Genomic DNA, 13220 nt, shown 5'->3' with positions numbered 1-13220 from the left:
CAGGTGATTAGGCTGTTAATAACCCTAGTCCTTCAACCTCTGCAAAACAGAGTTGAAGTTTCTGAATGGCACCATGGACAGCAGCTTCTATAACAACTCCCCTTCCTCCTACTTAAAGTATTCTCATACAACTCCCTTTTATCAAGTCAATAGATCTCCAGGGCCATAACTGGCCAGCACTTTTCAAGGACAGCCCCCTCTTTTCAATCTTGTGCCTAGTTATGAACTCACATGCAGGTTAAAAATTTGGCCTACACCTAACATCCAATGTTATCCTCTTTACACTCCCAAAGGAGAATCCGTCATTTCTCCCTTGATGTGAACTACCGTGATCATTGGCTTATATGTGGAGTTAAAAACCTATTCAGGAACATCGGTGGCTGGAGTGATCAGCCAATGCTGCACCATGATCTCTTGGTGCCAGCACTGACAATGACCAAATTGCCCTAGAGAGAAAATAGTCCTTTCCATGAAGTCATACTACATATGAAGGAAAACGCGGGGGCCAGTTCCTTCTAGTCTCCTCTATACTAGGCTGGTGACATGCTGATTGAGGAAGCAGTGAAAGAACGGTATGTACGATATTCCTGCCCCACTGATATGGGAGGCCTTACTGCCCCACCTCTGTGCCCTACCATCTAGACATGTGGAATCTCCTTGGAATGTGCTTACATGTAGTATCTTTCTAGTGAGCATGGGTGGGAGGGGGGGGGGTGTCTTCCCTGCTCAACTGGAGGCAAAGTGGGATGAGAATTCAGTTCTAAAATGCAATCCAATACTCCATGAATAGTTTCTACCTGTGGTGAAATATCCTAAGAAGCATATCAATGGAAGTTTCCTTTTCCAGTGGTATAACTGTTGGGCATATATCATGTAGAGTCATTTGTAAATACTTCCACTAACCAGTTGTGTTACTTAACACAAATCAATTGACCTCTCTTGGATCTGCTTCCCTATCTATAAAATGAGGGGATAGGATTAATCAAGCTTTAAGACCTCACTCAAATCTAATCTATTATTCTCTGACTTGACTGCAAATTTGCAGTCTTAAGAGATAAAACTAGTTGACAAAAATAAACCATCTTGGGCTGCGGTGGTAGCTTAGCAGTAGAGCACTTGCTTAGCATATGTGAGGTACCAGGTTGGATCTTTGGCACCATATAAAAATAAATAAATAAAAATAAAAGTATTGTGTCCACCTACAACTAAAAAAATTTAAAAGAAAAATGAACCATCTTTACAGATAAAGTTGAAACATTTGAACCTTCAACCTGACTGAGATAGAACAAATGTTTAACCCTACCTCACATACTTTCTGCTCTACCAATACTGAAGTTAGTACTTTTTAAAGGTGAAATCCTGGTCTGAAGATGTATGTAGCTCAGTAGTAAAACACTTGCCTAGATGTGACAGGCCCTGGGTTAGATCCCTAGCACTGCCAAAAAAAAAAAAAAAAGGAAAATGAAATCCTGTGTAGTTGAAAGGACTTCTGATTACTCAAGGTATTTATACAACTGGGAACACCAAAAAAAAAAAAACACTAAGATGGGAAAGCCTAAGCAAGGAAGGAGGAGAGAGACTCAAAAGTAGTTTTCAATTGTTTGAAATGAAAAAGCATTTCAGAGGTAGAGTGAAAGGTTGCTTTGAAGGAAAGATGAACTTTTGTATCTACCTGTGGTTTTTCTAGTATAAACATGTAGGAAGAGCTGAGGGGTACAATAAGAGGCCAGTATAGATCTATGAAAATCATAATAGCTCAGAGCAGATTAGACAAGGAAACAGACTGGTACCAATGATCCCAGTGACAGTCTGGGGATTTCTTTGTTCCTTTCTGGGGGATTTCCACATTCCTTTCTGGAACTCAGCTTTTGTTCACAGATCCAGCCGTAAGATAAGGCATCAGTGGTTGAGCCTTACAACCTTTCATCTAAGCTCAAAGGACTGCTCTATGACAAGAGATATTCTTATTTCTGGATATTCTTTACTATGGACTACAAACTATTGTCACTCCTTGTCTACTTAACCAGGAGCTCCTTGAAGGCTGTGGTGGATCTGACTTCTGCATTCGTAAACCTGGCAAGGCATCTGGCATTCTGTAGGTACTCAATATTCTTAAGACTGACTGAATCAAAGAATTAATGAACAAAGAGGCTTACTGTCTATTTTCTTAAAAAAAAAAAGAAAGAGAGCAGGGAAAGCATAAGTATAGATATTATAGCCAGGTTCAAAGACACATTAAAAGCAACCTCTTTTCTAATAATTAGGCACATTTGTAAGACACTTCTCTGTTCTTATTTGGATAAAGATTAAATTAATTAACCATAAACCCTAAAAAAAATCTCTAATTTAGGGGGATGTTATAAGGCCCTATGTATTTTCTTTTTTTTTTCAAAGCTGTAGAAAGAGACTATTCAATCAGTGGTAATTAACTGAACAGAATCACAGAACTTCAGCTGTGGAAGGGCAAAAAGAATGAACAAAAGAGGCTGGATTTTATATAGGCTGATTCATCTATAGTTAATATCTGGAGATTGAAACTTCTCTGGAAGTGTGGGAAGCCATTCTCGAATGTGATTTGAGTTACCTTCCTGTCAGAGCCTTCCCCACCCTGTACCAGGTTCTAGGGCTGTCCGTATGGGGGTGTGCCTGACCACTGATCGAAGACCAATCACCGACCCTGACCTTGGAATGCTGCCCCCCTCGACCTTCATTGGATGGAATTTTCCCTTGAATTTTTTGTTCCCAAATAAAAGCTCACCCCCTGGCGTGTTCCCTCTCTCTCGCTGGCCTCTCCTGTTAACCTCACCACCCCATTAGGTGGCTGGAGGCAGGAGCTAGGAGGAGCCGTCTCTGACCTGGGCAAATAAGGTAAGGAGAGTTATGTCTCTTTAATTTTAAAACTCACTAGTTAATTTTTAAGCTTTCAAACCTCTATTATGAAGCTAGCATGCTGGTCGCGTAGCTGATGGAAGAATTACTAAAAATTTAAATTCTTTTAAGAGGGAAAAAAAATGTGTTTCTGTTTTAGAGCAAACAAAATAAAACAAATGGAAGGCAGCCTCACATGCCCCACTTCTCATTTCAGAGACTCCTATTACATTGTTAAGCACAGAAACTGCTATCCACTGAAAGAGCACCAGGAAGTTGGAATTAGAACACTTGGGTGAATTTTACCTCTGCCACCTATGTGACTGACCCAAATCCTACACTGAGTGAGTAAAACATGGACCATATTCTTAAATCTCTCAGTCTCAGTTTTCTCATTACAATGTAGATTTTATGCTTTGGGTATAAGGACCAATTAAGATAATTCATATTCAAGTATTTTGTAAAATGCACAGCCCATGCAAATGTTTGATTTATTCCTACATTTTAATACTACAATAAATGGAATTGTTTTCTTAATGTATGCTTTCATCTTTTATAGAGATGTATATGTGTGGAAATACAAACTTGATAGTATTTAGTCTGCTTGATTCTGAATAAACCTAACAGTGAAATTCTGTACAGGCTGAAACTTGATTTTATCCCTATTAAACTAGTCAAATACTGCCTTCTATAACATTACAGTGATCCTTTTGATAGTAGTGTTCCAGAACTTCTAACACACTTGTGGAGTTTAATTAAGACATGTGAGAAGAAAAAGAACAAGGCAAGTTACCTAATATAGAAAGTATTTTGCACTGTGCATGCTTTCAGAACATATTGCATAAAATTGTCTTTTTTTTTTTTAAAGCGTTTCCCTGAGCCAAAAAGGAACTGACAGTTTTTGAGCACTTATGAGCTACAGTATGTTATGAATCACCAAAAGTTACCTTAGTTCATCTCCACAACTGAAGTGTTAAATAAGTTACCAAAAGTTGCCGGGCATGGTCGCACATGCCTGCAATCCCAGGGACTTGGGAGGCTCAGATAGGAGGATCATGAGTTCAAAGACAGCCTCAGGAATGGGGAGGCACTAAGCAACTCAGTGAGACCCTGTCTTTAAATAAAATACAAAATAGGGCTGGGGATGTGGTTCAATGGTTGAGTGCCCCTGAGTTCCCCCCAACACCCCTCCCCCCCAAAATTACCAAAAATCACATGGATAGTCTACCTTCAAGACAGATTCCAGCCAGGTGTGGTAGTGCATGCCTGTAATCTCAGTAGTTTGGGAGGCTAAAGCAGGAGGATCACAAGTTCAAGGCTAGCCTCAGCAATTTAGTGAGGCTCTAAGCAACTTAGCATGACCTTGTCTCAAAATAAAATATAAAAAAAAGGGCTGGGGATGTGGCTGTGTGGTTAAGTGCTCCTGGTTCAATCCCCAGTACAAAATAAATAAATAAATAAATAAAAGGTAAGATTCCAATCTAGATATGTCTGATTCAAAGACCCTAATACTTTTCCTATACTATACCACAGATTCTGAGATGCAGCTTTTATTTTTTATTTTTTAATTTTTTTTAAAGGGGCGGGGGAGAGAGAGAGAGATAATTTTTTTAATATATATATATATATTTTTTTTTAGTTTTCAGTGGACACAACATCTTTGATTGTATGTGGTGCTGAGGATCGAATCCAGGCCACACGCATGCCAGGAGAGCGCGCTACCGCTTGAGCCACATCCCCAGCCCTGAGATGCAGCTTTTAGAAAATCGAATATGTGTAACTCCTACAGATATGAAGGGTACTTCTTTTAGTTCTTTGCTTTAAATACAAGATCACTTCAATTATAGATAGAAATTTTTAGAAAGAACTGCGTTTAAAGAATGGCTAAGGTGAGGAGACTAACTTTTTGCTATAAAGCCTTTTGAACTTCTAAATTCGTACCACGTGCCAAAATATAATGTTTTCTGAACACTGAAAGAGATAGTGAGAAGGAGAAATTGATTTCCAAATCAGCTCCACCATTCACAATCTATAAGATTTATAACTAGTCACTTCAAACAATATTTGATTTTGTTTCATTTACTATAAAATGAGAGTTAATTTATCAAAACCCATGAAAGGTACAATACCAAAAATGAATCCTAATGTAAACTGCAGACTTTGGGTGATGCTGATATATCAATGTAGGTTCATCAGTTGTAACAAATGTACTACTCTCGTGTAGGATGTTGCTAGTAGGGGAGACCGTCTGGGAGCAGGAGGTTGATAGAACTCTGTATTTTCATCTTCATTTTCCTATAAACCTAAAACCCTTCTTCTTTTTTGTGGTGCTGGGGGTTGGCAAATGTTCTACCACTAAGCTACATTCCAAGCCCCTAAAACTGCTTTTAAATATACAGTAAGCCTTCAGTCTCCACAAATTCCACATTCAGCTTCAACCAATCATGACTGAAAATGTTTGCGGAAAAAAACTGTCTCTGTATGGAACATGTAGATGTTTTCTCCTTATCATTATTCCTGAACAAATATTAAAAAACTATATATGTAGCATTTACATTGTATTAGATATTATAATTAACATTGTGATCATTTAAAGTATATGGGTGGATGTGCATAAACATTAAAATACTACCCAATTTTATATAAGGGACTTGAGCATCCTTGGATTTTGGTATCCTTAGGGTGCTGGAACAAATCCCATGAGGAACACTAAGGGGCAATTGTAAAATTGTTTTTTTAAGTAAGGAGTTATACTAAATTATTTTTAAAGTTCCTTCCGTTTCTAAGATTCTATATTATTCTATCTTACTCTGTAAAACTAATTAAAAATCAGAAAGAAGAGTCAAATGCCCCATCTGACAAAGTAACTTTAATTATAAATTCATTAGATTAGATGGGAAAAAAAAGACTTGGATAATTAAAGTGAAAAGTCCTGAATTTGGAAACAGAGAGATAAAATGGAAATGAGAATGTACAAAATAAACTAATTAAATACTTTCTAGTCTTTCCTATCCTGACATTTCTCCTGCTTTTAGGAAGCTTCAGGCAAGTATTGTGAAGAATAAAAGGAAATATTTTACCCTGCATGAGATGGTGGCCCGTCCCCTGAAGAGCAAGAAAGTGTCCAAAATAAAAAGAATTGCATGTATAATTATATCAACATGGATTCTACTATAATGTATAACTAAAAAGAACCAAAAAAAAAAAAAAAAAATTGCAAGGCTGGAGATTGTACTCGCCTCACAAGCGCAAGGACCTTGGTTCAATCCCAAGCACCAAAAAAAAAAAAAAAAGAGGAAGATGAAGACGAAGACAAGAAAAACTGCAGGAAAAGAACTGGAATTCTCTTACCTTGTCCTACCCCAAACTGAACTCTGTGCAATCTAGGCCTCTCTTCACCTCCCTAGGCAAAGAAGCACCCCCTTACTCCCTCTCATACCAAGGAGAATGAAGAATTTAAGCATTAGAGGAACTGAGCCTCAGACACTCAAAGTTAGGACAAGGAATGAGAAGCCACTGAACTAAGTTATTTGAGCTACATAGCCCCCTTTTGGCTTAAATAATTTTACCAGACATTAGGCACAGACTATATAGAAATACTACTAATGCAGATGAAGTATATAAGTGGCTATGCCAAGTTTTCAATTCAATTTAATGAGCACATGCATATATATAGACAACTTTCTACCTGGCCCACCTGAGCTATCATAACCATACTGTTCTGCTATCTCATGCATGTGAAGGATTCATGTATGAAAAGGTCTTCCCTTGTCATTGTTCCTACTATAAAATTTTCATTCAGAGTGCTGTGGTTGCTGCTCAGTGGTACAGCACTTGCTTAAAATGCACTAGGCCCTGGGTTCAATCACATGGATTGAAATTTTTTTTTTTCATTGAGAGAGTTATAGTTTATTTCTTTAAATACCAATATGTATTTAAATTTTAATGCTTTTGGAACAAAATATTTCTGGAATGCAGTCTCTATCTTCTAAACAAAGAACACTGAACATATCAGCCATAACATACTTTGCTTTTCTAATTATTATGCTCTTTTGAGTAGTTTTTCTATGTCCTTTCTTGTTCTTCTCTACTGGCATTCTTTTGTCATTGTGTCTTAATTTCTAACTTGTTATTTCTAATTCTGACAAGCATAGTAGCACAAAACTGTAATCCCAGCTACTAGGGAGATTGAGGCAGAAGGATTGAGATTTCAAGGCCAGTCTAGGAACTTAGCAAGATCCTGACTCAAAATAAAGAATAAAAAGGATGGGCTGGGATTGTAGTTCAGTGGTAGAGCAGGCAGACACACATGTTAGGCACTAGGTTTGATCCTCAGCACCACATAAAAAAATAAATAAAGGTATTGTGTCCATCTACAACTAAAAAATTTTTTTAAAGGGCTGGGGGGTAGCCCCATGGTAGAATGTTTGCTTAGCAGTGTGAGCCCCTGGGTTTAATCCTTAGCACCAAAAAACAATTATTTTATAAATCAGATAACCAATATGATCAGAACTGTGTAAAAGTAAAAATAGAACTTGCTCTGAGGACAGAGGTGCTCTGCAGTTAGAGCTGGATGGTGGCTGTGATAACACATGTGACCCAGGATGTCAAACTGGAAATGCCAAGTGAGGCACCAAGTCAAAACAGACCTGAAACTCCAAAGTAAATTCCCAAATGAACTCAAACACTCCTCACCCAGAAGAGTGAAGAAGGATCAAAACTATAGAGATGGGGAGGAGGCTGGTAAGGAGAGAGCTATTGGTGAGCCAGGAGTCCTCAACCTATCAATAATAAAAACAAATAACTCAATCTAAAAATGAACAAAGGAGCAGAACATGGTGGGGTAGGCCTGTAATCCCAGCAGCTTGGGAGATTGAGGCAGGAGGATCGTGAGTTCAAAGCCAGCCTCAACAACTTAGCAAGGGACTAAACAACTCAGCAAGACCCTGCCTCTAGATAAAATATTAAACAATGGCTGGGGATATGGCTCAATGGTTAAGCACTCCTGAATTCAATTCCTGGTACCAAAAAGTAAATAAATAAATAAAAGTGAACAAAGGAATTAGGCATGGTAGTAGATGTCTGTTAATCCCAGCAACTCAGGAGGCTAAGGCAGGAGGATCTCAATTTCAAGGTCAATCTCAGCAATTTAGCAAGACCCTGTCTCAAAAAGAAAAGGAGCTGAGGCTATAGCTCAGTGGTAAAGTGCTTGCCTCCTATGTGTAAGGTACTTAGCACCACATAAAAATAAATAAATATACTGTGTGTTCATCTACAACTAAATAAACATTAAAAAAATTAAAAACAAAGGGGGACTGAGGATGTAGCTCAGGGACAAAGCACCCCTGGGTTCAATCCCATACCAAAGGAATGGGGTGGGGGACTGGGTAGGGGGGAGAACAATGGATCCTAATAGACATTTCTCCAAACATGCAAATAACCAATAAGCATATGAAAAACTATTAAATATAATTAGCCATTAGGGAAATATAAATAAAAGCCATAGTAAGATGCTACTTTTTACCAATTAGGAGGATTATGCAAAAAGATAGGTAATAACAAGAATTGGCCAGGATGTGGACTTAGAGCCTGAATAGATTGCTAGTAAGAATGTAAAATGTTGCCCCTACTTGGGCAACCAGTTCGGCAAGTCCTCAAAAGGTAAACAGGATCACCACATGATCTAGCAAGTCCACACCTAGGGAAGTGTATGTGTACCTAGAGAGAAATAAGAATATACATATACTACACTGTACATCAATATTTATAGCAGTATTATTCATAAGGGCTAAATGGTAGAAACAATTCAAAATCTATCAACAGAAGAATGAATAAATAAATACACATACACAAAATTACTGGTACACAAATGTTTTCAGCAGTATTATTTGTAAAAACCCAAATAGTCCATCAACAGAGGACTGGATAAAGAAAATATGGTATACCCATACAATAAACACAATAAGGAAAAAAGAAGGAATGCTGCAATATGGATGAACCTCAAAAATACCATGCTAAGAATGCAGACTGTTAAGATTCCTTATGCATGAGATGCATGAAACAGGCAAAGCGATAGAGACAAAACAGTACATTAGCGATTACCTATGGCTAGAGCAGTGTAGACAGAGTAGAGAATGACAGTTAAAGGATATGGGGTTTATTTTAGGGAGGACAAAAATATTCTAAAATTTGATTGTAGTGATGATTGTACAATCCTATGAATATATTTAAAAAATGAACTGCATGCTTGAAATGGGTGGAATATATGTTTTGTGAATTTTTATCTCAATAAGTATCAACAAGAAGAAAAACAGAGCAGGAAATGTTCCCCAAAACATCTCTCAGACTAAATACCCTCATTTCCCACTGAGAGACTGAATCAATGAACCCATAGCAGATGTTCTCCTTATTTCCTGCCTTTGAGCAGTACTCTATAATTTAGTATTAGCAGAAAGTTAACGAAGATAACACATCTCTTATTGCTAAAGTTTACACAATATTTACTATTTCCCTCCAATATACACATTCCCTCTGTTTTCCAACTGTAGCTGGGCTGCCAAAACCTTGTAGAAAGAATAATTACCCTCTACACCCTCCTGGTTTCACAATACCAATTTCTAGTATCTAATCCAGTATCTACAGCAGACTAATGATCTGCTTGCCTCTCTAGGAGGCTTTAAATGCACCAAAATGTTCATTGAGCTAGGAGGGGTTCCCTGCTTTAGGGAACAAAAAGGATAAATGGCAGCATTTATTTCCAAATCTCTCTCTCTCTCTCTTTTTTTTTTAGAGGCTAATTTCTTCATAAGGAAGAAATTCTGTTTTGCTTTCTTTTTCCTGGAAAGGCAGTTTATTGGCTTCTAAGGAATACTATGAGGGGTTTGCACCAAAGTTTAGTCACAATTTGTCCTACCCTTGCCCCAACAGCACTTTTCAAGTCATCAGCTTTCCATCCTAATGTTCCTCAGATGGGATGTAAATGAATAAGATATTTCTGAAAGTTAGTGTGGCTTTATTCTCTAATTCAGAGCATTTGCTTTCTAGACTACTCTGTGTAATTTCTTGTCTTTCTATAATCTCAAAATCCTTTCCTACCCATATTTAGAACAGAACATAAGACCAATCTTTTTAGGAGTCATTTGGTGGTACTGGAGATCAAACCCAGGGCCTCAGGCATCATAAGAAAATGCTCTACCCCTGAACTACATCCCTAGTCCTTTTTATTTTTATTTTAAGATGAGGTCTTACTAAGTTGCCAAGGCTGGCCTTCAACATGCAATCATCCTGCCTCAGCCTCCCAAGTAGCTAGAATGACAGGTATGTGCTACCATGCTCAGATCTCAAGTTCCAAACCAGCCAGGAAAATTTAGAAAGACCCTGTCTCAAAATAAAAAAATAAATAAAATAAAAAATAAAAAAGGATTGGGAATATAGCTAAGTGCCTCTGGGTTCAATCTCTAGTATTACCAAAAAAAAAAGAGAGAGAGAGAGAAAAGAAAAGAAAATATCACTGTATTCATTAGCAGTCACTCCCAATTCCTCATCTCTATCCTAAGTGTCTAGCAATCACTAATCTATTTTATTTCTATGTGAATTAGCCTATCTGGACATTTCATACAAATGGAATTATATATAATATGTGATTTTCTGTGTCTGGCTTTTTTACTTCACATAATTTTTTAACATTCACCCATGTTCAAGTACATATACATACTTCATTTCTGTTCATGACTGAGAGCTGTTCTACTGCACTGACATAGCGCATATGTTTATCCATTTATTAGGTGACAGACACGTGAGTTGTGTCCACATTTTAGTTTTCATAATAATGCTGCTATGAACATTCACATACAGGTTTTTGTGTGAACATATTTCATTTTCTTTGGGTATATACCTAAGAGTGGAATTGCTGGGTCATATGATAACTCTGTGTTCAACTTTTTGAGGAAATGCCAAACTATTTTCCAAAGCAACTGTACTTTTTAACTTGGAATAAAATTTTGAAAGTTGTAAATATTTTCAAAAGTAAAATATTATAAATTTATTGAAATAAACTTTAAAGAAGAATATTTATCCCAACTCCATCTGGCCCTAACACCATGCATTTTGTTTTTGTCTGAAAATATCTCTCATATATATTTATAAGGCTGCAATCATAGCAAACATACAATTTATATATTTTTCATTTTTGTTATATATTTAGGTAGTCATTTTCAGGATTCATTTATATAGAACTACTTCTCTATGATAGATTACTATCAAAAATTATAAAGTAGATTCAATATTATCATACTTTTAGGAAACCTATGGTGCTGAAAAATGCTTCTGTCCTTTTCATCAAGACATATTTTTTTTGGGGGGGGGGGTGCGCGAGGTACTGGGAATTGAACTCAGGGGCACTCAACCACTAAGACACATCCTCAGCCCTATTTTGTATTTTATTTAGAGAAAAAGCCTTGCTGAGTTGCTAAGTGCCTCACAAAGTTGCTGAGGCTGGCTTTGAACTCATGATCCTCCTGCCTCAGGCTCCCAAGCACCTGGGATTACAGGAGTGCACCACTGTGCTCAGCTTTATTTTTTTATTTTTGAAATAGGGTCTCACTAAATTGCTTAGGCTGGCCTTGAATTTGCAACCCTCCTGCCTCAGCCTCGTGAATTGCTGGGATTACAGGTGTGTGCCACCACACCCTGCTAGTCACTCCAATTCTTAAAGTATGTAATAAAAGGCAAAATTGCCAGGTGCCGTGGTACACACCTATAATCCCAGTGGCTCCAGAGACTGAGGCAGAAGGATCACAAATTCAAAGTTGGCCTCAACAACTTTGCAAGGCCCTAACCAACTTAGTGATTCCCTGTCTCAAAATAAAAAATATAAAGGGCTGGAATGTAGCCTAGTGGTTAAGTACCTCTGGGTTCAATTCCTGGTACAAAAAGTAAAATAAAATAAAGGCAAAATTATTTAAGAGCTGGGAATACAGCTTAGTGGTAGAACACTTGCCTGGTGAGCATGAGGTCCCCTGGGTTCAATTCCCAGTACCACCACAAAAATAAGTAAATAAATAAAATAAAAATAAAAGAATAAGTAAAAATACAAGCTAAAAATATTAGTGACTTGAATTACCAACCTTAAACACATCTTCAATACATCTACTAAGTTCTTCTTCTGACACCAAAATGGTTCCTGGTACTATATCATTCTCTGGAACCTCTAGAAAACAAACAAAATTATCCACACTCAGTGCCTCACTGAAGCACTAATAGGAGATAGTTTTACTACAAAGATGTTCACACTTTTACACTGTTGGAGAAACTGTAAATTAGTACAACCACTAATCACCACATGACCCAGCTATACTACTCCTCAGTATTTATCCTAAAGAATTAAAATCACTGGGCTGGGGATATAGCTTAGCAGCTGGTAGAGTGCTTGCCTTACATGCACAAGGTCGTGGGTTCAATCCCCAACACCACACACACAAAAAAAGAATTAAAATCATCATACTATAAGGGTACATGCATACCCATATATATAGCAGCACAATTAAAAACAGTCAAACTATCAGCCTAGGTGTCCATCAATGGAAGAATGGATAAAAAAAATGTGATGTACAAAAAGATGGAGTTTTATTCGGTCATAAAGAAAAATGAATTATGTCATTTGCAGGAAAATGTATGGGACTGGAGACCATTTATGTTAAGAGAAATAAGTCAAACTCAGAAGGTGAAGGGTCATGTGTTTTCTCTTATATGCAGAAGCTACAGAGGAAAAAGGAAAAGAAAGGTAGGAGGGTTAGGGATCCCATAGAAAATTAAAGGGTGCAATTGTGTTCACAACAGCCGCTGCACTGCGATTACAGAAATAATTGCAGTAAGTCCACTGAACTTCTGATAAGCAAGCTCCCCTTCCAGCGTCTGGTGCAAGAAATTGCTCAGGACTTCAAAACAGATTTGCGCTTCCAGAGCGCAGCTATTGGTGCTTTGCAGGAGGCAGGTGAGGCCTATCTGGGTCTTTTTGAAGAGACCAACCCTGTGCACTATCCAAGCCAAACGTGTAACAATTATGAGAAAAGACATCCAACCAACACGCTGAATATGTGGAGAATGTACTGGAGAATTCACATGATGAGCCAGGAATGGTGGTGCAGCTTGGGAGGCTGAGGCAGGAGGATCGCAAGTTCAAACCCAGCCTCAGCAAGGGTGAGGTACTAAGCAACAGTGAGACCCTGTCTCTAAATAAAATACAAAATAGGTCTGGGGATGTGTCTCAGTGGTCGAGTGCCCCTGAGTTCAATTCCAGTACCAAAAAAAAAAAAGAGTTCACTATGGAAGGAAACATTTCATTCTCAAAAAAT

General features: G+C 37.7%; 1 protein-coding gene across 3 annotated transcripts in view; it reads right to left on the bottom strand.

The window, feature by feature from the left end:
* Window positions 1–13220, bottom strand: part of Tango6 (transport and golgi organization 6 homolog) — a 184262-nt gene that overhangs the window by 148962 nt on the left and 22080 nt on the right. For all 3 annotated transcript variants that reach the window (XM_027933280.2, XM_071604246.1, XM_071604245.1), the window contains one exon: window positions 11994–12076. In XM_027933280.2, coding sequence (XP_027789081.2) covers window positions 11994–12076 — 83 coding nt within the window. The remainder of the gene's footprint in view (window positions 1–11993; window positions 12077–13220) is intronic.

This window comes from Marmota flaviventris, chromosome 18, assembly GCF_047511675.1.
Source record: "Marmota flaviventris isolate mMarFla1 chromosome 18, mMarFla1.hap1, whole genome shotgun sequence".
Classification (NCBI taxonomy): Eukaryota; Metazoa; Chordata; class Mammalia; order Rodentia; family Sciuridae; genus Marmota; species Marmota flaviventris.
This window is presented reverse-complemented; position numbering and strand designations above follow the sequence as displayed.